This window comes from Mobula hypostoma, chromosome 30, assembly GCF_963921235.1.
Source record: "Mobula hypostoma chromosome 30, sMobHyp1.1, whole genome shotgun sequence".
In the NCBI taxonomy this organism is placed as follows: domain Eukaryota; kingdom Metazoa; phylum Chordata; class Chondrichthyes; order Myliobatiformes; family Myliobatidae; genus Mobula; species Mobula hypostoma.
Window position 1 is genome coordinate 13,824,857 of NC_086126.1, and position 26,567 is coordinate 13,851,423.

General features: G+C 51.1%; 1 protein-coding gene across 2 annotated transcripts; it reads left to right on the top strand.

Annotated features, from left to right (window-relative positions):
• The first annotated feature begins 9,318 nt into the window (after positions 1-9,318).
• Positions 9,319-26,223, top strand: LOC134339534 (tetratricopeptide repeat protein 9C-like). 2 transcript variants are annotated; one of them, XM_063036142.1, is made up of 5 exons: positions 9,319-9,347; positions 15,934-15,985; positions 17,140-17,395; positions 21,972-22,154; positions 25,689-26,223. In XM_063036142.1, exons 3-5 carry the CDS (start codon positions 17,263-17,265, stop codon positions 25,784-25,786), a joined length of 414 nt encoding a protein of 137 aa, XP_062892212.1. In that variant the 5' UTR covers positions 9,319-9,347; positions 15,934-15,985; positions 17,140-17,262; the 3' UTR covers positions 25,787-26,223. The 2 variants fall into 2 exon arrangements, with proteins under 2 accessions (XP_062892212.1, XP_062892211.1); XM_063036141.1 differs by lacking the exon at positions 9,319-9,347 and adding an exon at positions 10,764-10,852.
• The last annotated feature ends 344 nt before the right edge of the window (positions 26,224-26,567 follow it).

Sequence of the window (26,567 nt, forward strand, 5' to 3'; positions counted from 1 at the left end):
GGTATGGCCTCATCGCGGCAGTAGGGGAGGCCATGGACTGACATGTCGGAATCGGAATGGGAAGTGGAATTGAAATGGGTGGCCACTAGGACAGACGGAGCGAAGGTGCTCCGCAAAGCGGACTCCTGATTTAAGTTGGGTCTCCCCGATCTACAGGAGCACGGGACACAGTAGGTGACCCCAACAGACTCTCAGGTGAAGTGTCGCCTCCCCAGGAAGGACTGTTTGGGGCCCCGAATGGCAGCGAGGGAGGAGCTGTTCGGGTAGGTCTAGCACTTGTTCTGCTTGCAAGGATAAGTGCCAGGAGGGATGAATGGACTATGGATTCGCTGTGGAAAGTGTGGGAGGAAGGGAAATATGTGCTTGGTGGGGGGATCCCGTTGGAGATGGCAGAGGTTACGGTGAATTATCTGCTGGACGAGGAGGGCCGGCGGGATGGTAGGTGAAGACAACTGGAAGACATTCCTCTGTTCAGACTCAATCTCAACTTTCCATCATAAGGCAACTCTCCTACATCAAGGGTGAAATGACTACAGTTCCCATAATGCCATGCACAAATCACGAGGTCAGTACGTCAATGGGCAGGGGGGTGGGGGTCAGCCTGTGAGTCACGTGGTCTGCGAATGGCGGCGGGAGATTCAAGGGGCGGCGGCGCTGTCGTCGAGGCCGACACGGACACGGACCCGAGCCTGATGCCGATCCCGATCCCGATCCCGATCCCGAGCGGCCTCCTCACTCAGCTCCCCGACGGACACACCGAGGCGGCCGTGCTTGCCGCTGCCCTGCGGCAGCTGACCGCCGTCACCCGGGCCCTGAGTCGCAATTTGCGGCTGATGAACGGCCGCCTGGAGAGGTGGGGGGGAATCGATCGTTGAATATTCATGACGGGGGGGAGGGCGCGATCATTAATATTCATATTACCGTAATAGACCGAGCGATCGTGGTACCGTAATGCTCCGAGTAGAACTGCGCCATGCGTCATCGCAGCGGCGCGCATGCGTGAATGCGGCGCCAGGTCAGCGCTAGGGGGAGTCAATAGGGTAAAGTTCGTATGCCTCAACTCTCTTCAAGAACCTCTGCAGATGCTGGAATCTGGGTTAGCAACAAAGGACTGGAGGAACTCAGGGGTCATAGTAAAGAAACAGGCCCTTCAGCCCATCTAGTCCGTGCCAAACCATTCAATCTGCTTGAGCCTAACCCACCATGCATGTACCTATCCAAACTTGTTGTAAACGTTGACATGGAGCTCAGCGGGTCAGGCAGCATCTACGGAGGGGAAGAGGCCAGAATAAGAAGATGGGGTGGGGGGAGGGGAAGAAGTACAAGCAGGTGATAGGTGAAGCCAGTGGAGATAATGTAAGAAGCTGGGAGCTGATAGGTGGAAGAGGTAAAGGGCTGAAGAAGAGGGAATCTGATAGGACGGGAGAGTGGACCTTGGGAGGAAGGGAAGGAGGAAGATTTTGTTAATGTTCTAACTATCCCACGCTCGCTCACTTCGATTTACAGGACACTCCAGGATAAGGAAGACATCGATGAGCTGGAGAGAATGTTGGTAAGAGCCGGATGAAAGAATATTCCAGTGAATTTACTGTGCCAATACTTTCCCCTTGCCGGATGCTCGCTAACCGTCACGACGTCCGTTTCTCCCAGAACAGGTTCCTGGAGCAGAAAGACCAGGTCTGGGCCGATCGCTAGGGGACTGGCAATGCCCCGGTGGGACAGTGTTTTCCCCACGTCTGGCACCAGGGGGCTCCTGCTGCCGGGGGGCCCCGACACAACGCAGCCCTGTCTGTCTGGAACTGTCGGCAGCTTCCTCCTCTACTCACTCTGCGCAAAAAGAACACCCTTCCCCGTTCTCTGTAAATAAATACCGTGAGGCGAATCGATGGAATAAAAGTGATATAGGATATTCGTTCCTGAGCCTAGTCTCGTCAGTCGTTTAAATCCGGGACCGAATTTACCCAGAGTTAAAGGGAAGAGTGGTAGCTACTAGCATTGGGAAGAAGGTACAGGAGCCTCAGGTCCCACACCACCAGGTTCAGGGACAGTTATCACCCCTCAACCATCAAGTCCCACACCACCAGGTTCAGGAGCGGTTATTACCCCTCAACCATCAAGTCCCACACCACCAGGTTCAGGAGCGGTTATTACCCCTCAACCATCAGGTCCCACACCACCAGGTTCAGGAGTGGTTATTATCCCTCAACCATCACGCTCCTGAACCAGTGTGAATAACTTCACTCACCTCAACTCTGAACTGACTCCACAGCCTATACACCGACTTTGAAGAATTCATAATAACTCCCGTTCTCAGTCATGTGTTTTTTTAAATTTGCATGCTTTGTCCTCTTCTGCATGTTAGTTGTTTGCCAGTCTTTGTTATGTATGTTTTTTCCCCATAAATTCATTTTCCTACCTAAGATATAAGTAAGATTGAAAGAGTGCAGAGAAAATTTACAAGGATGTTGCCGGGTCTGGAGGACCTGAGTTTTATGGAAGGTTTGAATAGATTAGGACTTTATTTCTTAGACTGTAGAAGATTGAGGGGAGATTTGATACAGGTGTTTGATGAGGAGCATAGATAGGGTAAATGCAAGCAGGCTTTTTTTTTCCACTGAGGTCATGTGGAACTGCAACCAGAGGTCAGGGGTTAAGGTTGAAAGGTGAAAAGTTTAAGGGGAACATGAGAGGAAACTTCTTCACTCAGAGAGTGGAACGAGCTGCCAGCACAAGTGATGCACGCGAGCTCCATTTCAATGTTTGAGAGAAGTTTGGATAGCTACATGGATGGTAGGGGTGTGGAGGGCGATGATCCCGGTGCAGTTCGATGGAAGTAGGCAGATTAAGGGGTTTGGCATGGAGTAGATGGGCTGAAGGGCCTGTTTCTGTGCTCTAAATTTCTCTGGCGAAATGAATCTCAGGGTTGTATATGGTGACATGCTTGTACTTCGATAATACATTTACTTTGAGTTTGATTTTGAACAGGGAGCCAGAGAAAGAACGAGTGGATTCGGAGACTGAGGAATAGAATCAGAATAGAGGTGGGGAGGGATTGTGGGGGTGGGGAGAGGCAGAAGAGGCCGGTGTGGGATCATACAGGAACCTTCGTTGCAGGGGCCAGATCACCAGCGATCGCAGGCTCCCCCAGGTCAAAAGCACCGCAGCCCTGGGCCGTGGGGAAGGAGGCAACCCCTTGACCATCCCAAGGGGCTGCCTCAGAAGACAGCGATTCCCAGGAGCCGGAGATTCTTCAGCTTGACAAACTATCTGCGGCTGTCTGCACTTGATGTCACAACCCCCGTCAGGGCTGCAAGGCTAGTTCCGGCGATACAGGGGGGTAACAGATGTTTGACTAGCATACCCGAGGCCCGGGCGAACGGTCCGGAGAGAGGGAAGTTCAAAACCGTGGCTGGAGCATTTAAATATACACCCCTGTACTCAATAAAGTGGCCACTGAGTGTACATTCGTGGCCTTGTGCTGCTGTAGCCCCTCCACGTCAAGGTTCAACGTGTTGTGCGTTCAGAGATGTTCTTCTGCACACCACTGTTGTAATGGGTGGTTATTTGAGTTACTGTCGCCTTCCTGTCAGCTTGAACCAGTCTGGCCGTTCTCCTCTGACCTCTCCCATTAACAAGGTGTTTTTGCCCACAGAACTGCCACTCATTGAATTTTTTTTTCCACACCATTCTCCGTAAACTCTAGAGACTGTGCATGAAAATCTCAGGAGGTCGGCAGTTCCTGAGATACTCAAACCACCCCATCTGGCACCAGCAATTGTTCCATGGTCAGAGTCACTCATCACATTTCTTCCCCCATTCTGACGTTTGATCTGAACAGCTGAGCCTCTTGACCACGTCTGCATGCTTTTATGCATTGAGTATCGTGCCACGTGATTGGCCGATTCGGTATTGGCATTAACGAGCAGGTGTGCCGAATAAAGTGGGGGCCACTGCATGCACATTAAAAAAAATTTGAGACACAAAGTCTCCCTCGGTTCCAGGGATGGCCGTGTCTCCCTTTCTTTACAGATACGAAGCAATTGTGTTGGAGCAAGGCCAGCAATATCATGAAGGATCCCACCCGCCCTACTCGAGGACTGCTGGCCCCACTCCCATGAGGGGAAGAGGCTACGCAGCACCCAGGAGCACCAGACTTCCCCCCCCCCGAGCCGATCAACGCCTCTACCCGTTAAACCTTCACGTCCACGTCGGCCACTCCTCTCCGCGACCCTTTATCCTCACCCCCATGACCTGTCACTTTACCCTTGCGCTCTACACCTCATACCTACACTGTCACTGTCCTGCTGCCACCTAGAAGGATTCCTCGTGCCAAGAATCACTGCTGCAGTTTCTGTCAGAGTCACCTTGAGTTCACTTAATGTACTTACATTCAGCCCATGTATACGTAAGGGGCTTCTTTTTTTATGTTACTGCGTAGGCTAATCAAAATGGCTTCTCTGTTATGCTTTTCTGTAATAATAACTGCGATGTAAGGAGTTCTCTCTCTCTGCTTGTTTGGGTTATATTATTGATAAGAGGCTGAGTGAGCCAATTGGGATGGATGTTATTCTTTCTTGTGTGTCTGTAAGCTATTGTGATGCGCGGGTTTTCGGGGAGAAGGCGCGATGGTGGGGAGAGAGAGAGAGAGCGGACGCGACGGGGCGGACCCCGAGGCCCAGGGTCTTCGGCGAGGAGAGGAGACGCAGACAGGCTCGTGTGGAGCGTCTGGTCGACCACTGTGGTTGGTCCCAGGCGGCGGGTCGAGGTGGTCGGAGGGGATCGAATGGTCGAAAACCAACCCCATTATTAGAGCTCCAACTGTTTGTGCACGAAGAGGTTGAACTTTGATAAGTTTGGTGCCTTTTACTTTCCTTTTATATTGTATCTCTATTAATTACATAGTTCCAGTAAGATCTATAAAGAGTAATCATTTAATCGCATATGGTGTATTGTCTGTTATTTGGCGGGGTGGGGTACATCACACAGCATCCACACAAACTTGATTACCCAGTTTGGCAGGGCCAAAGGCTGCTCATCTTATGTATGATGGACCACACTTAACCATTACTTGTACATTGCCTTCTAAAAGGATTGCCTTTATTTTTATATGTATTGTGGGGGTTTTTTTTACGCCATATCAGAATCAGGTTTAATATCCCCAGCATACGTCGTGAAATTTGTTGATTTTGCGGCAACAAACTGAAATAAGCAGTGCAAGAACAGAAATAAAGAAGTAGTGAAGTAGGGTTCATGGGTTCAATGTCCATTCAGGAATCGGACGGCAGAAGCCGTTCCTGAATCGCTGAGTGTGTGCCTTCGGGCTCCTGTACTTCCTCCCTGATGGTAGCAATGAGAAGAGGACACATCCTGGGTGGTGATGGACGCTGCCTTTCTGAGGCATCGCTCCTTGAAGATGTCCTGGACACTACGGAGGCTGGTGCCCGTGATGGAGCTGACTGAGTTTACAACTCTCTGCAGCTTACTTCGATCCTGTGCAGTAGCCCCCACCAACCCCCCATACCAGACAGTGACGTAGTTAGAATGCTCTCCACGGTACATCTGTAGAGATTTCTCAGGTTTTGGTGACATACCAAATCTCCCCAAACTCCTAATGAAATATAGGTGCTGTTGTGCCTCCTTTACAGGTGCATCAATATGTTGGGACCAGGTTAGATCCTCAGGAATGGTGAGACCCAGGAGCTTGAAAATTCCTCGCTCTCTCCACTTCTGATCCCTCTATGAGGATTGGTGTGAGCTCCCTCGTCCTACCCTTCCTGAAGTCCACAATCAGCTCTGCTGCTTACTGACATTGAGTGCTGGGTTGTTGCTGCAACACCACTCAACGAGCTGGTATATCTTGCTCCTGTACACCCTCGCATCATCATCTGAGGTTCTGCCAGTGATGGTTGTGTCGTCAGCAAATTTATAGATGGCATTTGAGCTGTGCCTAGCCGCACGGTCGTGGGTGTAGAGAGAGTAGGGTATGCTATGGAGAGGGCAGACTGCCTTTTGATCGCTGGTGGGATTGCTGGGCTATGGAGAGGGAAAGGCCTGCCACTGTGCTCGGAGAATGTTACCCAGGTTTTCTGTGTTTTGGATATGGACTTGGACTGTAGACTCCCCCCCCCCCCAGTCTTTTAGTTTTTTTTACATTGTGTGTTTTTCACCTGATCTTTCTTGTTTTTTTTGTGTGGGGGGGGGTCCGATGTGCCTGTTCCATTTTGTGAGGGGAGGGGGGATTTGGGGGTTGATGACTGTGCTGCTTTTCATTACTTTCTTGGTTTCATGGCTATCTGGAGAAGAAGGATTTCAGAGTTGTATACTTCTGATAATAAATGAATCTTCGAACCCCTACACAACTCCCTTGTCCATTCGTCCCCCCCATCCCTCCCCACTGATCTCCCTCCTGGCACTTATCCGTGTAAGTGGAACAAGTGCTACACATGCCCTTACACTTCCTCCCTTACCACCATTCAGGGCCCCAAACAGTCCTTCCAGGTGAGGCATCACTTCACCTGTGAGTCGACTGGGGTGATATACTGCATCCGGTGCTCCCAATGTGGCCTTTTATATATTGGTGAGACCCGACGCAGACTGGGAGACCGCTTTGCTGAACACCTACGCTCTGTCCGCCAGAGAAAGCAGGATCTCCCAGTGGCCACACATTTTAATTCCACATCCCATTCCCATTCTGACATGTCTATCCACGGCCTCCTCTACTGTAAAGATGAAGCCACACTCGGGTTGGAGGAACAACACCTTTTATTCCGTCTGGGTAGCCTCCAACCTGATGGCATGAACATCGACTTCTCAAACTTCCACTAATGCCCCACCTCCCCCTCGTACCCCATCTGTTACTCATTTTTATGCACACATTCTTTCTCTCACTCTCCTTTTTCTCCCTCTGTCCCTCTGAATATACCTCTTGCCCATCCTCTGGGTCACCCCCCCCTTGTCTTTCTCCCCGGACCTCCTGTCCCATGATCCTCTCGTATCCCCTTTTGCCAATCACCTGTCCAGCTCTCGGCTCTATCCCTCCCCCTCCTGTCTTCTCCTATCATATTGGATCTCCCCCTCCTCCTCCAGCTTTCAAATCCCTTACTCACTCTTCCTTCAGTTAGTCCTGACGAAGGGTCTCGGCCTGAAACGTCGACTGCGCCTCTTCCTATAGATGCTGCTTGGCCTGCTGCGTTCACCAGCAACTTTGATGTATGTTGCTTCGAACCTTTGAGGGGGTTTGCCTATGAGGAGAGATTGAGCCATCTGGGAGTATAGTTGCTGGAATTCAGAAGAATGAGTGGATATCTGATGGAAACATTAAATTGTGAAAGAGAAGCAGGAAAGTTGTTTCGACAGGATGTGAGACTAGAACTAGGCGATGTAGCCTCTAGATTCGAGGGGAATAGATTTAGGATGGAGATGAGGAGAAACGGAGGTTACCTCATTAAATATATCAATAAGTCAGAATCAGGTTTACCATCACTGGCATACATCGTAAAATTTGTTGTCTTTGCGGCAGCAGTACAATGCAATACATGATAATAGAGAAAAAGGCTGGATTACAGCAAATATGTTAAATAAGTAGCACAAAATTAGAAATCAAAAAGTAGTGAAGTAGTGTTCATGGGTTCAATGTCCACTCAGGGTAGCAGAGGGGAAGAAGCTGTTCCTGAATTGGTGAGTGTGTGCCTTCAGGCTCCTGTACCCGCTCCCTGATGAGAAGAGGGCATGTCCTGGGTGACGGGGGTCCTTAATAATGGACGCCGCCTTTCTGAGGCACCGCTCCTTGAAGATGTCCTGGGTACTATGGAGGCTGACTGAGTTTTCAACGGAACTTACTTCAATGCTGTGCTGTAGCCCCCCTCCAACCCCCCCCATACCAGACGGTGATGCAGCCAGTCAAAATGCTCTCCACAGAGCATCTATAGAAATTTACCAGTGTCTTCGGTGAGATACCAAATCACCTCAAACTCTTATATCAACTTGAGCGCTATCTGACTTACTATGGCTAACTTACATCACCTGAAGTTTTGCGGCAGCAGAAGTACTATAAGTTGCAAAAGTAAAGAATGCAGAAAGAAGGAATCACAAGGTAGTCAAGGCATTGAGTTCAAAAGTCAGGAGGTTATGTCGCGACTTTATAAAACCCTGGTTTGGCCACGTCTGGAGTATTGTGTACAGTCGCCCCCTATAGGAAGGAAGTTGAGGCTTTGGAGAGGGTGCAGGAGAGGTTTAGCAGGATGCTGATGGTCTGCTTTCACAAGAGGCTAAACAAACTTGGGTTTTATACCCTGGAGCGGCGGAGACCGAGGGGAGAACTGATAGAGGTTCATAGATTGTGACCGGCATCGGTAGAGTGCGCAGGGAGCAGCAGTTTCCCGGGAATGAAATGTCTAATACCACGGGGCATGCATTGAAGGTGAGAGGGGGGATGTGAGGGGTAAGTTTTTCTCTCAGAGAGTGGTGCATGCCTGGAATGTGCTGCCTGGTGTGGTGGTAGAGGCAAATACCCTGGACGTTCTCTCTGAGGCTGAGGGTAGCAGACACCAACAGAATCAGCAAACTCATTCGTAAGGCCAGTGATGTTGTGGGGTTGGAACTGGACTCTCTGACAGTGGTGTCTGAAAAGAGGATGCTGTCCAAGTTGCATGCCATCTTGGTCAATGTCTCCCATCCACTACATAATGTACTGGGTGGGCACAGGAGTACATTCAGCCAGAGACTCATTCCACAGAGGTGCAACACAGAGCATCATAGGAAGTCATTCCTGCCTGTGGCCATCAAACTTTACAACTCCCTTGGAGGGTCAGACACCCTGAGCCAATAGGCTGGTCCTGGACTTATCTCCTGGCATAAATTACATATTACTATTTAATTGTTTATGGTGCAACTGTAACGAAAACCAATTTCCCCCGGGATCAATAAAGTATGACTATGACTATGAACTTCTCCCTCGCCGTCAGGAAGAAGATACAGAAGTCAAGGACAACTTCTACTCCGTTGTTATCAGAATGTTGAACGCTTAAGATAGTCTATATCTTTAAAATCTTGTACTTTATCATTTCCTGCTCTGCACTTTCCCCTGTAGCTGTTGCAGTTTATTCTGCCTTGTTACTGTTTTACTTTGTACCACCTCAATACACTGTGTAACGTTTGATCTGTAGGAAAAGAAGGCGAGACAAACTTTGCTCCGCTCCTTAGTATCCGCGCCCCCAAGCACTGCCCTCCCCGTATCACGTGACGGGGGAGGGGTGGGACCCTCCGGCTCGGCTTCAGCGGCCGCGGAACGTTTGCGCTTCCGGGTCGAGGTTGCGTGGCGGAAGCTGCCGAGAGCCATGGCAACGCAGGTGAGGGCAGTGGGCGCGGGAGCGGGGCCCCGGGGGAGGACGGGCGGAATGGCCGGACGGGCGAGACGGGCTGGGTGCGGCCGATCCCGGGTGTGTCCGGCCCGCCCCGGGCAATGCCTGCGTGTGCTGGACCGTTCCCAAGAATGGAGGCTGCTCCCACTTCGCATGTTCACGGGTGCGAGCAGAGTCGTAGAGAGGTGCAGCACAGAAACAGGCCCTTCAGCCCGTCTAGTCCGTGCTAAGTCCGGTTAAACTGCCTGCTCCCATCGACCTGCACTGGGACCACTCCCCTACCATCCACGTACCTACCCAGACTTCTCTTAGCCATTGAAATCGAGCTTGCTTGCACCTCGTTCCCACCCTCTGAGTGAAGAACTTTCCTTCATGTTCTCGTTAAACTTCTCCCCTTTCACCCTGAACACATGTCCTCTGGTTGTAGTCCCACCCAACCTCAGTGGATAAAAGCCTGCTTGTATTTACCCTATATATACCTCTATCAAATCTCCTCTCAATCTTCTACATTCCAAGGAATAAAATCCTAACCTGTTCAATCTTTCCTTACGACTCAAGTCCTCCAGACCTGGCAACATGCTCGTAAATCTTGGCTGCACTTTGAACCTTATTTACATCTTCCCTGTAGGTAGGTGACCTGTGTGCATACATCTACTGTTGCTTCTGGACTCATCTTCAGTGATGTTGCTGGAATCATCGGGTGTTTCGGGTCTTTCAACATCATACAACCTCCTCCAGGTGACCAAGCCGGGGCTGATCAGACCCCAGCTTGTGTCCAGATGGCTAGCTACTTATGACTCCACGGCTCCCCTCTTTTGAGCCACAGCCATCCTGAGGCCCTCTCTGCCGCATCGGTGGTACTGCGGATGGCTCTCCTCTTCCTCTCTCCCTCGATGCCCAAAATGCTGAAGGCTCTAACCAAAACTGCTCACAATACGCCGAATTAGGCCCCACCAACGTCTTGTCCAGCTTCAACATAACATCCCATCTCCTGTACTCAGCACTTTGACTTATGAAGGCCAGTGGGCCAAAAGCTCTCTTTACGACCCTACCCGCCTGTCTTTGGATATTGTTAATGCTTACGTGAAGAGTTTGGCACCACTGAAGGAACGTTCTCAGGCGGGGGTCTGCAGCTGGGGCCGTGGGCGGCTCTGCCGGCGAATTATTGGGCGATCCCGGACCGGCATAATTTATAAAGTGTCTAGACTCGAACCCCCTCGGCACAGAAGGCCAAATGGGTCAAAGTACGGTTCGTTGCCGCGTGTACAGGTACCCCCTAGGCGTGATGCTCCATGCAGCTGTACCACAGTTACACAACATGCTCAAGGAAACCGTAAGCATAAGTAAGATGCAATTTTCACAGGGAAGAATGCAATTAAAAAAACACAGTTATTTCCATAAACAACAGGAATTCTGCAGATGCTGGAAATTCAAGCAACACACTTCAAAGTTGCTGGTGAACGCAGCAGGCCAGGCAGCATCTCTAGGAAGAGGTACAGTCGACGTTTCGGGCCGAGACCCTTCGTCAGGACTAACTGAAGGAAGAGCTAGTAAGAGATTTGAAAGTGGGAGGGGGACGGGGAGATCCAAAATGATAGGAGAAGACAGGAGGGGGAGGGATGGAGCCAAGAGCTGGACAGGTGATTGGCAAAAGGGATATGAGAGGATCATAGGACAGGAGGCCCAGGGAGAAAGACAAGGGCGGGGGGAACCCCAGAGGATGGGCAAGGGGTATAGTCAGAGGGACAGAGGGAGAAAAAGCAGAGAGAGAGAAAGAATGTGTGTATATAAATAAATAACGGATGGGGTACGAGGGGGAGGTGGGGCATTAGCGGAAGTTAGAGAAGTCGATGTTCATGCCATCAGGTTGGAGGCTACCCAGACGGAATATAAGGTGTTGTTCCTCCAACCTGAGTGTGGCTTCATCTTGACAGTAGAGGAGGCCGTGGATAGACATGTCAGAATGGGAATGGGATGTGGAATTAAAATGTGTGGCCACTGGGATATCCTGCTTTCTCTGGCGGGCAGAGCGTAGGTGTTCAGCAAAGCGGTCTCCCAGTCTGCGTCGGGGCTCAGCAGTTATTTCCATGTTTGTCCTGTTGCTATTCTGAGGTACTGATTAGGGTTGTGCCAGTTTAAGAACTGAATGGTTGAAGGGATATAGTAGTTTATTTATCATTTATTAAGACACAGCGCGGAGTAGGCCCTCCTGTCCCTCGAGCCGCGTTGCCCAGCAACCCCCGATTTAACTCTAGCCTAATCACAAGACAATTTACAATGATCAATTAACACCAACCGGTACGTCTTTGAACTGTAGGAAGAAACCTGCACCATAAGACCATAAGACGTAGGAGCAGAATTAGGCCATTCAGCCCATCGAGTCTGCTCTGCCATTCCATCATGGCCGATCCCGGATCCCACTCAACCCCGTATGCCTGCCTCCACATCCCTTTGATTCCCCGACCGATCAGGAAATGATCAACTTTCGCCTTAAATATACCCACGGACTTGGCCTCCACCGCAGTCTGTGGCAGAGCGTTCTCTGGCTAAAAAGATTCCTCCTTTCTCTGCCTAAAAAGATTACCTCTGTTCTGAAGGGTGATCCCTCAATTTTGAAGCTGTGCCCTCTCCACTTAGGAAACATCTCCACATCCGCCCTATCTCGTCCTTTCAACATTCGGTAGGTTTCAATGAGATCCCCACCGCATTCTTCTAAATTCCAGTGAGTACAGGCCCAAAGCTGCCAAATGCTCCTAGTATTTTAACCCCTTCATTCCCAGAATCATCCTCGTGAACCTCCTCCGGACTCTCTCCAATGACAACACATCCTTTCTGAGATATGGGGCCCAAAACTGTTGACAATTGCGGCCTGACTAGTGTCTTATAAAGGTTCAGCATTACCTCCTTGCTTTTATATTCTACTCCCCTTGAAATAAATGCCAATATTGCATTTGCCTTCTTCACCACAGACTCAACCTGTGAATTAACCTTCTGGGATTCTTGCACAAGGACTCCTAAGTCTCTTTGCACCTCTGATGTTTGTACTTCTCCCTATTTAGATAATAGTCTGCACTATTGTTCCTTTTACCAAAATGCATTATTGTACATATCCCAACACTGTATTCCATCATGGGCCACTTTTTTCCCGTTCTTCCAATTTGTCTTAAGTCCTGCTGCAGTTGCGTTCTTTCCTGAACACTACCTACCCGTCCACCTATCTCCGTATCAACTGCAAACTTTGCCACAAAGCCATCAATTCCACTATCTAAATCATTAACAAACAATGTGAAAAGCAGTGGTCCCAATACTGATCCCTGAGGAACACCACTAGTCACTGGCAGCCAACCAGAAAAGGTCCCTTTTATTCCCACTCGCTGCCTCCTGCATTCTGCTACCAAACCAGTATCTTTCCCTGTAATACCACAGGTTTTATCTTGTTAAGCAGCCTCATGTGTGGCACCTTATCAAACGCCTTCTGAAAATCCAAGGAAGTGACATTCACTGCCTCTCCTTTGTCCACCCTGATCGTCACTTCCTCGAAGGGCACTAACCGATTCGTCAGGCAAGATTTCCCTTTACAGAAACCATGCTGACTTTGACTTATTTCATCGTTAGTCACCAAGTACCTCGAAACCTCGCCCTCAGTCCAACACCTTCCCAACCACCGTTGCGGGGACAACGTACAAACTCCTCGCAGGCAGCGGCGGGAATCGAACCCGGGCCGCCGGTACTGTAAACCGTCGTGCTGACCACTACGCTATAGTGCTGTTCCTGAACCTGGTGGTGTGGGACGTCAGGCCTCTGTACCTCGTGCCCGACGGGAGCTGTGAGGAGATGGCCCGGCCCGGATGGTGGGGGTCTTTGGTAACAGATGCTGCCTCCTTGAGGATGTGACTGATGGCGGGGAGGGATGTGCTGGTGATATACTGGCAGAGTCCACTACTCTGTTCCTGAGCACTCAGATTCAAGTGCTGGCTGTCTGTCAGACAGTTTGGACCTAGTGGGCTGAATGGCTTGCTTCCCGGGTTCCCCTCCCCCTGAAAGAGTCACTGCGATTGTAATCACAAGCTGGGTGAAGAGCTGACAGGGTATTGGAATTGGTTTATCATCGTCATAAGTACTGAGATTCTGGGTGACGTCTCTACCCAAGGAGGTGTAACGGGCGGCTTCCCTCCGCCAACCTGCAGGTCACCCTTGGACAAGGTGTGACACCTGCTTAGCTCCCGATCAGGGTCAAGTGAACCCATGGGGGCAGGCGGTGGATGGTTGGTGCAGATCACAGGCCCTGGTTACGCCAGGCAGACAATCTCTGAAGAGTATTGATGGTAGCTGGGGGGTCACCCGTCTTGTGAAGTCACTGCCCAGAAGTACACAATGGCAAACCACTTCTGCAGAGAAATTTGCCGAGAACAAACATGGTCAAAGACCACGAACGCCCACGTCATGTGACGTGGCGCATACCGATGATGTCATGCGACACAGGACACAATGATGATGTCGCACGACACAGTTCATGGTGATGACAATGATTATTTACCAAGATGCTGTGAATCGCGTGTCTTATGAACCGTTCATACAGATCAGATCATTACACGGTGCGTTGAGGTAGGACAAGGTAAAACAGTAACAATGCAGAGTAAAGGGAAACAGATATAGATGTCCCGTGGGGAGCATTCTGACAGGCTGCATCACTGTCTGGTATGGAGGGGCTACTACACAGAACCGAAAGAAGCTGCAGAAAGTTGTAAATCTAGTCGGCTCCATCCTGGGTACTAGCCTACAAAGTACCCAGGACATCTTCAAGGAGTGGTGTCTCAGAAAGGCAGCAACCATTATTAAGGACCTCCAGCACCCAGGACATGTCCTTTTCTCACTGTTACCATCAGGGAGGAGGTACAGGAGCCTGAAGGCACACACTCAGCGATTCAGGACCAGCTTCTTCCCCTCTGCCATCCGATTCCTAAATGGACATTGAACCCTTAGAAACATAGAAAATAGGTGCAGGAGTAGGCCATTCGGCCCTTCGAGCCTGCACCGCCATTCAGTATGATCATGGCTGATCATCCAACTCAGAACCCTATACCTGTCTTTTCTCCATACCCCTTGATCCCTTTAGCCACAAGGGCCCTATCTAACTCCCTCTTAAATATAGCCAATGAACTGGCCTCAACTGTTTCCTGTGGCAGAGAATGCCACAGATTCACCACTCTCTGTGTGAAGAAGTTTTTCCTCATCTCAGTCCTAAAAGGCTTCCCCTTTATCCTCAAACTGTGGCCCCTCGTTCTGGACTTCCCCAACATCGGGAACAATCTTCCTACATCTAGCCTGTCCAATCCCTTTAGAATTTTATACGTTTCAATAAGATCCCCCCTCAATCTTCTAAATTCCAGAGAGTATAAGCCTAGCCGATCCAGTCTTTCATCATATGAAAGTCCTGCCATCCCAGGAATCAATCTGGTGAACCTTCTTTGTACTCCCTCTATGGCACGAATGTCTTTCCTCAGATTAGGGGACCAAAACTGCACACAATACTCCAGGTGTGGTCTCACCAAGGCCTTGTACAACTACAGTAGAACCTCCCTGCTCCTGTACTCGAATCCTCTTGCTATGAATGCCAGCATACCATTCGCCTTTTTCACCGCCTGCTGTACCTGCATGCCCACTTTCAATGACTGGTGTATAATGACACCCAGGTCTCGTTGCACCTCCCCTTTTCCTAATCGGCCACCATTCAGATAATAATCTGTTTTCCTGTTCTTGCCACCAAAGTGGATAACCTCACATTTATCCACATTAAATTGCATCTGCCATGAATTTGCCCACTCACCTAATCTATCCAAGTAACCCTGCATCCTCCTCACAGCTAACACTGCTGCCCAGCTTCGTGTCATCTGCAAACTTGGCGATGCTGCATTTAATTCCCTTGTCTAAGTCATTAATATATATTGTAAACAACTGGGGTCCCAGCACTGAGCCTTGCGGTACCCCACTAGTCACCGCCTGCCATTCTGAAAAGGTCCCGTTTATTCCCACTCGTTGCTTCCTGTCTGCCAACCAATTCTCCACCCACATCAATACCTCACCCCCAAAACCGTGTGCTTTAAGTTTGCACACTAATCTCCTGTGTGGGACCTTGTCAAAAGCCTTTTGAAAATCCAAATACACCACATCCACTGGTTCTCCCCTATCCACTCTACTAGTTACATCCTCAAAAAATTCTATGAGATTCGTCAGACATGATTTTCCTTTCACAAGTCCATGCTGACTTTGTCCGATCATTTCGCCGCTTTCCAAATGTGCTGTTATCACATCCTTGATAACTGACTCCAGCAGTTTCCCCATCACCTATGTCAGGCTAACCGGTCTATAATTGAACACGACCTCAATTTCTTAATATATATTGTTTCTGTTTTTGCACAATTTTTAATCTATTCAATACACATATACTGTAATTGATTTACTGATTTTTTTTCTCTCTTCTATATTATGCATTGCATTGAACTGCTGCCTCTAAGTTAACAAATGTCACGACACGTGCTGGTGATAATGAACCTGATTCTGATTTCTGAAACAGCTACAGAGAAGGTGCAGAGCAGATAAACGCTGAGGTGCAAGATCATAACGAGGTAGACTGTGAGGGCAACGGTCTAATTGCACAAAAGCTTTGTTCAAGAGACTGGCAGCAGAGGGCTGGAATCTTCTTTGAGCTAGGGGTGGGCGCTTTCAGGCTTTTGCAACTTCTCCCCGATTGGGGTGGGGGGAGAGGAGAGATCGCCCAGGGTGGGCGAGGCAGCGGGGAGAGGTGTAGACAGAGTCCGCGGAGGGGAGGCTGGCTCGTGGTGCGCTCAGCCGCGCCGACAACCCTCCGTCCTAAGCCGCAGTGCTTTCTCCGGTGCGTCGATGGGCGTTGGTGCGGGTCGACAGGGACATGCCGAATTTCGCTAGCCTCCCGAGGGAGCGGTGAGCTTCCTTCGCCGTGAGGTCTACGTGGTTGGACCGGGTGAGGTTCAGCCCCAGGGGCTTGAACTACACCGAGCTGCGATGCACCCGGATAGAGAGCTGGGTACTGGGGTCAGTTCTTGTCTGAATGGGGCCCCGTGCTGTGCATTGTGACGATGAGACTGCGTGCAGGAGGGATTGGAGGTAATGCTGAGGCTTTGTAAGGCACTTGAGAGTATTTGTGAGCAGTTTCAGGCCCCTTATCCGAGAAAGGATGTGCTGGTACTGGAGGGGGTTCAGAGGAAATTCACGAAAATGAGTCCGGGATTCAAAGGCTTGTCGTTTGAAGGCTTTGGGCCTGAACTCGCTGGAATTCAGTCGAATGAGGTGGTGGTGCGGGGGGGGGGGGTTCTCACTAAAAACTATTAAACTGTGAAAAGCCTCGATAGAATGGACATGGAGAGGATGTTTCCTATGGTGGGGGAGTCTAAGACCAGAGGACACAGCCTCAGAATAGAGGGGTGTCCTTTTAGAACGGAGATGAGGAGGAATTTCTTTAGCCAGTGAGTGGTTGAATCTGTGGCGGCTGTGGAGGCCAAGTCTGTATGTATATTTAAGGCAGAGGTTGACAGATTCCTGGTTGGTCAGGGCATGAAGGGATGCAGGGAGAAGGCAGGAGATTGGGGCTGAGAGGGAAATGGAAATGGCGGAGCAGACTCGATGGGCCGAGTGGCCGAATTGTGATCCTACGTCCTGGGGTCTAACGATCGTGTAGGTGGGGTTGGGTCAGGGTTCGCCCGGGAGTGCCCCTCACCTGTCTCTGCTGTTCCTCCCGCCCCAGGGCGAGCCGGAGGGCGAATTCCAAGCCCGGCTGCAGCAGGCCGTCCGCTACAAGGCCGAGGGCAACCAGCACTACAAGCAGAAGAGGGTTCGGGAGGCCATCAGCAGGTACCACTGGGCCCTCATGCACCTGAGAGGGCTGGATCCCCAGGAGCCCTCCCCGGCGCAGGCCTTTGGGGCCGAGAAGGGCAAGCTCACGGCCGAGGAGACCGAGCTGCTGCACAGCGTCGAGTGTGACTGCTACAACAACCTGGCCGGTAAGCTGGCACCCCCCCCCCCCAACCAACCCTTCCCTCCAGCCTCTGCTGGTGCTGACCCGATGGGCTGAATGGCCTGATCTGCTCCTGCACCCGCTGGCTTATGAGGTACACCCGCACGCTAATGCAAATCAGCCGATCACGCGGCAGTAACTCGTTGCATTAAAGCATGCTGGCACGGTCAAGAGGTTCAGCTGTTGTTCAGAGCAAACATCAGAATGGGGAAGAGATGTGACCTAAGTGCAAGACTGGGATTTTTACACACAGCCCTGTCTAGAGTTTACAGAGAACGGTGCGAAAAACAAAACAAAAACATCCAGTGAGCGGCTGCCCTGTGGGCGAAATCGCCTTGTCAATGAGAGAGGTCAGAGGGGCACGGCCAGACTGGTTCAAGCTGACGGGAACTCAGATGACCACACGTTACGACAGCGCTGTGCGGAAGAGCATCTCTGAACGCACGACGCGTCGAACCATTTAAGTGGACAGGCTACAGCAGCAGAAAGCCACTCCTGTACCTATCAAGGTGGGGAGGGTTAGGAGAGGCGGGACTGTGCTGCAAGGTGTGTACCCTCCTCTATTGGGTCCAACTTGCACTATACCAGGCCCTACGCTCCCTGGACTCACCCCCCCCCCCCACAAAGTCTGCAGCCCCATTTCTTAATCTGTCCTGCCTCGTTCACCAGTTACTTCCCTCCCCCATCCTGCTGAGCGATCTCTGCACGATCTCAGGCCTTCCTACCCCGCCTGCCCCCTTACGCCCCTGCGAGGTTCTGTGAACCCACCCCCCCCACACCCTTCCCAACCCTCCTACCCTGCCCGGCCTCGATCGTGTCAGCAGCCGACGATTTCAACAGCCCCTGCTCCAAACTCGCAACCTCCCTCCCAGAATCTCCATGCACCACTCTTCACCGCGCCTGGTTACGACGCTCCTAGAGTGTATTTTTTATTTCGAAGGAAGGGGTTTATTGATTCAAATAATCTGCAAGAACTACAAAGGCAGCGATTTACTTGGAGCACTGCGTTCCGTTCTGGTCGCCTCGTTATAGGAAGGACGTGGAAGCCCGGATTAGGGAGCACGTCTTATGGGGACAGGTGGAGTGAGTTAGGGCTTCTCTCTCTGGAGTGAAGGAGGATGAGAGGTGACTTGATAGAGCTGTCCAATTAGAAATGTAGCCAGTGTCTTTCTCCAAGGGCAGAAATGGCTAATACCAGGGGCATAATTTTAAAGTGACAGTAGTGGGGTGGGGAAATGTTGGAGATACGTATTCTACCCAGAGTGGTGGGTGCCTCTCCTGGCAGAGGGAGATGCATTACAGATATTTAACGGGATCCTAGATTTAGGGCATGGATGATAGAAAAGTGGAGGGCTACACAGGGGGTGGGTCAGATTGATCCTAGAGTAGGTTAAAAAGTCAGCACAATATTGCGGGCCGAATGGCCTGTACTGTTCTCTTTTATTTACATTCCTCGTGTTATTGGATCTGAAACTTGTGCTGTTAACTCGTCTGTGTGCAAAGCGCCATTGCCAAATGCGCGAGATGCTTGTTGACCAGGACTTCTGATCGCCGGCGCTCGCGGGACCTCAGACTGCGGTCCTTCCCTGCCGTGGCCACACCGAGCTTCAGTGCGCCCTCCTGCAGCCTGGAACGTGCTGGCAGCGCCGGGGGACCAACAGGTTTCTGACAGAACCAAAGGACCTCCTACACCAAGCCGACGATCTCCCAGCAGCGCTTAATGGCCGTCTCATAAATGAATCCTTTCCCCCATCTCCTTCGGAACGTTGGTGTTTGAGCATGCTTCTGTGAGTTCCCTCTGGACATGAAATCCACTTTATAATCACAAGATTACCCCATGATGTCAATTTGTTGAAGTTGTACAAGACAGAAGCATTGAAAAGCAAAGCTGTGCCAAACATGTCCCTACCTTAGAAATTACCCAGGCTTACCCATAGCCCTCGATTTTTCTAAGCTCCATGTACCTATCCAGGAGTCTCTTAAAAGACCCTATCGTATCCGCCTCCACCACCGTCGCCGGCAGCCCATTCCACGCACTCACCACTCTCTGCGTGAAAAACTTACCCCTGACATCTCCTCTGTACCTGCTCCCCAGCACCTTAAAACTGTGCCCTCTCGTGCTAGCCATTTCAGTCCTGGGGAATAAGACATTGGTGAGGCCTAATTTGGAGTATTGTGTGCAGGTCTGGTCACCTACCTACGGGTAAAGAGTACAGAGAAAATTTGCAAGGTTGTTGCCGGGTTGTGAGGAACTGAGCTACAGGGAAAGACTGAATAGGTTAGGACTTTATTCCCCGGAGCAGAGGAGATTTGATAGAATTGTGAGGGTTATATAGATAGGATAAATGCAAGCAGGCTTTTTCCACTAAGGTGAGGTGAGATGAGATCTAGAGGTCGTGGGTTAAGGGTGAAAGGTGAAATGTTTAAGGGGAACACTAGGGGGCGCAAGTGTGGAACGAGCGGCCATATATATATATAAAAAAAGTTCAGTTAAAAGAACAGAAACTTTTTAAAAAAAGTAGCGAGGTACTGTTCATGGGTTCAGTGTCCATTCAGAAATTGCTTCGTGGGTATCACTTCATAGTCATATTCGTAGTCATACTTTATTGATCCCGGGGGAAATTGGTTTTCATTACAGTTGCACCATAAATAATAAATAGTAATAGAACCATATATAGTTAAATAGTAATATGTAAATTATGAAATAAGTCCACGACCAGCCTATTGGCTCAGGGTGTCTGACCCTCCAGGGGAGGATTTGTAAAGTTTGATGGCCACAGGCAGGAATGACTTCCTATGATGCTCTGTGCTGCATCTTGGTGGAATGAGTCTCTGGCTGAATGTACTCCTGTGCCCAACCAGTACATTATGTAGTGGATGGGAGACATTGTCCAAGATGGCATGCAACTTGGACAGCATCCTCTTTTCAGACACCACCGTCAGAGAGTCCAGTTCCATCCACACAACATCACTGGCCTTACGAATGAGTTTGTTGATTCTGTTGGTGTCTGCTACCCTCAGCCTGCTGCCCCAGCACACAACAGCAAAGATGGTCGCACTGGCCACCACAGACTCGTAGAACATCCTCAGCATCGTCCGGCAGATGTTAAAGGACCTCAGTCCCCTCAGGAAATAGAGACGTTTATCAGAGTTCCTTCATGATATAGACGGCCATCCGAGCCTTTGCCGTTGCTTCGTGCCTCTGGTATCTTGTCCTCGCCAACGTCTACGTTCTCCCTGAGAGTCGGTGCACCGGTGCTGCTGGCAACACGTCTGCGCACGCCCGCACGCGCTTGGAGTTTGCACGTTCTCCCTGTGACCGTATGGGTTTTAAAATCAAAGCAGGGTATGTATATGTGACCATACAACGCTTTGAGATGAATTTTCTTTTACACTTACAGGGGATAAAGAAATACAATAGAATTTCTGAATTCTATTATAAAAATTCATTGTACAATTCATAATGAACTCTGTTATAATGAATACACGTAAACATGGACTGATTTCCCGGGTCTCCCATGGGTGCGCCAGCTCCCTCCACATCCCAGTGACGCCTGGGGTCAGTGGGTTTATTGGTTACTGATAATCCACCCCCCCCCCACCTGTTTGAGTGAGGGGGTAAGGAGGGTGGTTGGCTGGAAGGTGGCAGATAGAAACAGGATCGCGGTCAGTGGGCCAGCCATGACCCAATGGGCCGAAGGGCCTGTTTCCCCGGCGTGGGTGGGCCTTGCGTCGAATCCGGCCACGGGACAAGCGGTGCAGACAAAATGCTGGAGGCACTCAGCAGGTCTGTCAGCATCCGTGGAGGGGAATAAGGAGTTGACGTTTTGATGAGACCCTCCATCGGGATTGAAGTGGAAGGGGGCAGCAGCCAGATTAAGGTGGTTGGAGGAGGAGGAGGAGGAGGAGGACGACTACCAACCGGCAGGCCATAGAGTCACAGAAAAGCACAGCCCTTCAGCCCATCTCCTCCGTGCTGAACCATTTAACCTGCCGACTCCCATCGGCCTGCCCTCCATATCCACGCACCTATCCAAACTTCTCTCCAACGTTGAAATCGAGCTCAGGTCCACCACTTGCGCTGGGGCAGCTCGCTCCGCACTCTCGCCACCCTCTGAGTGAAGAAGTTTCCCCTCTTGTTGCCCTCGGGTAGGTGAGAGCTGGGGGGGGTGAAGTCAGAAGCTGGGCGGTGATTGGTGGAAGAGGTAACAGGCTGAAGAAGAAGGAATCTGATAGGAGAGGAGAGTGGGCCATGGGAGAGAGGGAAGGAGAGGGGGCATCAGAGGGAGGTGATGGGCAGGTGAGGAAAAGAGAAGGGGGAGGAGTGAGAAATTACCCAAAGTTAGTGAAATCAACCTGAGAGAGGCCTGTGGGGGTATGGGAGGCCTTGGACTACCATGTGGGAATGGGTGTCCACTGGGAAACCCAGGCTGTTGCAGTGAACAGAGCAGAAGAACGAAACAATAATCGCGTGCTCCTCACTCGGGTGGGGGCGTCTAGCGGTTCAGGGGTGACGCAGTTTGATTACCACCTCTTCTTGCTTTCCTCCCCCAACCCAACAGCCTGCCTCCTCCTGTCAGAGAAGGTGAACTACGAGCGCGTGAGGGATTACTGCCTGAAGGTGCTGGAGCGTCAGGGGGACAACAGCAAGGCCCTGTACCGGGCAGGGGTGGCCCTCTACCACATTGGCGACTACGAGCAAGCCCTGCGCCACCTCAACAAGGCCGCCAAGATCTGCCCCAACGGTAAGCCGGCCAGTCCCATCGCGTCTGACCAGTGGTGTGCCTCACGGATCTGTTCTGGGACCCCTTCTCTTCGTGATTTTTATAAATGACCTGGCTGAGGAAGTGGAGGGATGGGTTTGCAGATAACACAAAGGTTGGAGGTGTTGTGGATAGTGTGGGGGGCTGTCAGAGGTTACAGCGGGACATTGATAGGTTGCAAAACTGGGCTGAGAAGTGGCAGATGGAGTTCAACACAGATAAGTGTGAGGTGGTTCATTTTGGTAGGTCAAATGTGATGGTAGAATATAGTATTAATGGTAAGACTCTTTAAATTTCTCTTCGTCTCTGTTCTAAAGAATCGATGCTTGCGTTCTGACGCTGTGTCCTCCCCCACTACAGGGAACATGCGATTCCCCCGCCCCGAACCTTCTAAACTCCAGCAAGTACAGGCCCAGAGCCATCAAATGTTGATCATGCATTTCACCCTTTCATCCCCGGGGTCATTCTCACGAACCTCCTCTGGAGCTTCTCCGATGAAACACAGAAACATAGAAATTACAGCACATTACAGGCCCTTCGGCCCACAAGGTTGTGTCGACCATGTAACCTACTCTAGAAACTGCCTAGAATTTCCCTACCGCATAGCCCTCTATTCTTCTAAGCTCCATATACCTATCTAAGAGTCTCTTAAAAAACCCTATTGTATCCGCCTCCACCACAGTCACTGGCAGTGCATTCCACACACCCACCACTCTGTGTGAAAAGCTTACCACTGACATTCCCTCTGTACCTACTCCTAAGCACGTTAAAACTATGCTCCCTTGTGTTAGCAATTTCAGCCCTGGGGAAAAGCCTCTGGCTATCCACACAATCAATGCCTCTTATCATTTTATACACCTCTATCTGCTCACCTCTCACCCTCCGTCGCTCCAAGGAGAAAAGGCCGAGTTCACTCAACCTATTCTCATGAGTTACGTCCTTCAATCCAGGCGACATCCTTGTAAATCTCCTCTGCACTCTCTCTATAGTATCCACATCTTCCCTGCAGTGAGGTGACCAGAACTGAGCACAGTATTTCAAGTGGGGTCTAAGGTCCTATACAGCTGTAACATTACTTTATGGCTCTTGGAACTCAATCCCATGGTTTATGAAGGCCAACACACCATAGGCCTTCTTAACAACACTGTCAACCTGTGCAGCAGCTTTGAGTGTCCTATGGCCAAGGATCCCAAGATCTAGCTGATCCTCCACATTGCCAAGAGTCTTACCATTAATATTAAATTGTCTTCAAATTGGACCTACTAAAATGAACCACTTCACACTTATCTGGGTTGAACTCCATCTGCCACTTCTCAGCCCAGTTCTGCATCCTATCAATGTCCCGCTGTGACCTCTGACAACCCTCCAGCCTATCCATAAACACCCCCAACTTTTGTGTCATCCTGCAGACTTACTAACCTACCCTTCTACTTTCTCATCCAGGTCATTTATGAAAACCACAATGAGTAGGGGTCCCAGAACGGAGATTCAGACAGTGGGGGAGAGGGAGAGATTCAGACAGGGAGAGATTGATTGATTTAGACAGAGAGAGAGAGAGATAGAGTGTCAGAGGGAGGAGAGAGAGATTCAGATGGAGGGGGGAGAGAGAGAGACAGATTCAGACAGAGGAGGGAGAGAGAGAGATTCAGATGGGGGGAGAGAGAGACAGATTCAGACAGAGGAGGGAGAGAGAGAGATTCAGATGGGGGGGAGAGAGAGAGATAGAGTGTCAGAGGGAGGAGAGAGAGATTCAGATGGGGGGAGAGAGAGAGATTCAGACAGGGGGAGAGAGGGAGATTCAGACAGGGGGAGAGAGGGAGATTCAGACAGGGGGAGAGAGGGAGATTCAGACAGGGGGAGAGAGGGAGATTCAGACAGGGGGAGAGGGAGATTCAGACAGGGGGAGAGAGAGAGAGATTCAGATGGGGGGAGAGAGAGAGATTCAGATGGGGGGAGAGACAGATTCAGATGGGGGGAGAGAGGGAGATTCAGACGGGGGGAGAGAGAGAGAGATTCAGACGGGGGGAGAGAGGGAGATTCAGATGGGGGGGAGAGAGATTCAGACGGGGAGAGAGAGAGAGATTCAGACGGGGGGAGAGAGAGAGATTCAGATGGGGGGGAGAGAGAGAGATTCAGATGGGGGGGAGAGAGAGAGATTCAGATGGGGGGGAGAGAGAGAGATTCAGATGGGGGGGAGAGAGAGATTCAGACGGGAGGAGAGAGAGATTCAGATGGGGAGAGAGAGAGATTCAGATGGGGGGGAGAGAGAGAGATTCAGATGAGGGGGAGAGAGATTCAGATGGGGGGAGAGAGAGAGATTCAGATGGGGGGAGAGAGAGAGATTCAGATGGAGGGGAGAGAGAGAGAGATTCAGACGGGGGGAGAGAGAGAGAGAGATTCAGACGGGGGGGAGAGAGAGATTCAGATGGGGAGAGAGAGAGATTCAGATGGGGGGGAGAGAGAGAGATTCAGACGGGGGGGAGAGAGAGATTCAGACGGGGGGAGAGAGATTCAGATGGGGGGGAGAGAGAGAGATTCAGATGGGGGGAGAGAGAGAGAGATTCAGACGGGGGGGAGAGAGAGAGATTCAGATGGGGGGAGAGAGAGAGATTCAGACGGGGGGGAGAGAGAGATTCAGACGGGGGAGAGAGAGATTCAGACGGGGGGAGAGAGATTCAGATGGGGGGGAGAGAGAGAGATTCAGATGGGGGGAGAGAGAGAGAGAGATTCAGTTGGAGGGGAGAGAGAGAGAGATTCAGACGGGGGAGAGAGAGATTCAGATGGGGAGAGAGAGAGAGATTCAGATGGGGGGGAGAGAGAGAGATTCAGACGGGGGGGAGAGAGAGAGATTCAGATGGGGGGGAGAGAGAGAGACAGATTCAGACGGGGGGGAGAGAGATTCAGATGGGGGGAGAGAGAGAGAGATTCAGATGGAGGGGAGAGAGAGAGAGAGATTCAGACGGGGGGGAGAGAGAGATTCAGATGGGGAGAGAGATTCAGATGGGGGGAGAGAGAGAGATTCAGACGGGGGGGAGAGAGAGAGATTCAGATGGGGGGGAGAGAGAGAGACAGATTCAGACGGGGGGAAGAGAGAGATTCAGATGGGGGGGAGAGAGAGAGAGATTCAGATGGGAGAGAGAGAGATTCAGATGGGGGGGAGAGAGATTCAGATGGGGGAGAGAGAGAGATTCAGATGGGGGGGAGAGAGAGAGATTCAGACGGGGGAGAGAGAGATTCAGATTGGGGGAGAGAGAGATAGATTCAGACACAGGAGGGAGAGAGAGATTCAGACAGGAGGGAGAGAGAGACAGATTCAGACAGGGGGGAGAGAGAGAGACAGATTCAGACACAGGAGGGAGAGGGAGAGATTCAGACGGGCAGGGAGTGATACAGACAGAGGAGGAAGAGAGAGCGAGGGGTTCAGACAGAGGAGGGGGAGAGGGGTCAGGATCGGACCGTGAGGCCGCGGACCTGCCCGGCTGGAGGATGATGGTTCGCCCTTTTCTCTCGCCGCAGATGCGAACGTGAAGCGGTTCATCCAGCAGGCGGAGCAGCACCTGAGCCGGTATCACCAGAAGGAGCGGTCGATGTACAAGGGCATGTTTGGCAAATGACGGCGCGCCGGCGGTTCCTGAAGCTCCAGGGGTGCCCGGCGCACACCGGCGCGAGGCCTTTGGCCAGCTTGCGACCCACGGACAGTCCCACCACAGTACCGGCCTGAGGCGGAAGATTCACGAGCGTCTGAAGGCCTCCCCACCGAACACCGTGCGTCCGCGCGACCGCGAAATCTAGCTGCGAGGATCTGTTCTGTAACATAAGCTTCCAACTCCAACTGGAACTTTCCAATGGCCAGAATCGTGTGTGATATGTTTTTATTCCTTTACGGAGTCATCCTATCCCCCTTCCCCAGTGAGCGACGTACACCCAGTGGGCACTTTAGCGAAGTACCTCCTGTACCTAACAGAGCAGCAGCTGAGTGTACGTTGGTGACCACCTGCAGTACCACAGGGACTGAAACACAATCTGGTGGATAAAGCGGTTTTTACAGTAACCATGGGCTTGCCTCCCCTGTTTCGTCAGGTGCTGGTAGACACTGAGGGTACCGCTGTGCGTTGGTGCGGGCTGCCCACCGAGTGGACTGCTGTGCCCCGGGCAGCGTCGAGGCCATCCTGCGCGTCTCCCCCCACCCCCCAGCTGAATATCCCTGCGAAGGGCGCCGATCCCACCCTCCCGCCGACGACACACGGAGATGGGACACGCGTCCAGGGTCTTTGGTCAATAATTTTATTTATTCCAACTCTACAATCTAGCGTCCAAAAATATTGCAGCCCAGCAGGAGGACAACTTAAATAATTATCTGAAACTAACGCGACTCCTCGCCAGTCCGGCACGCTA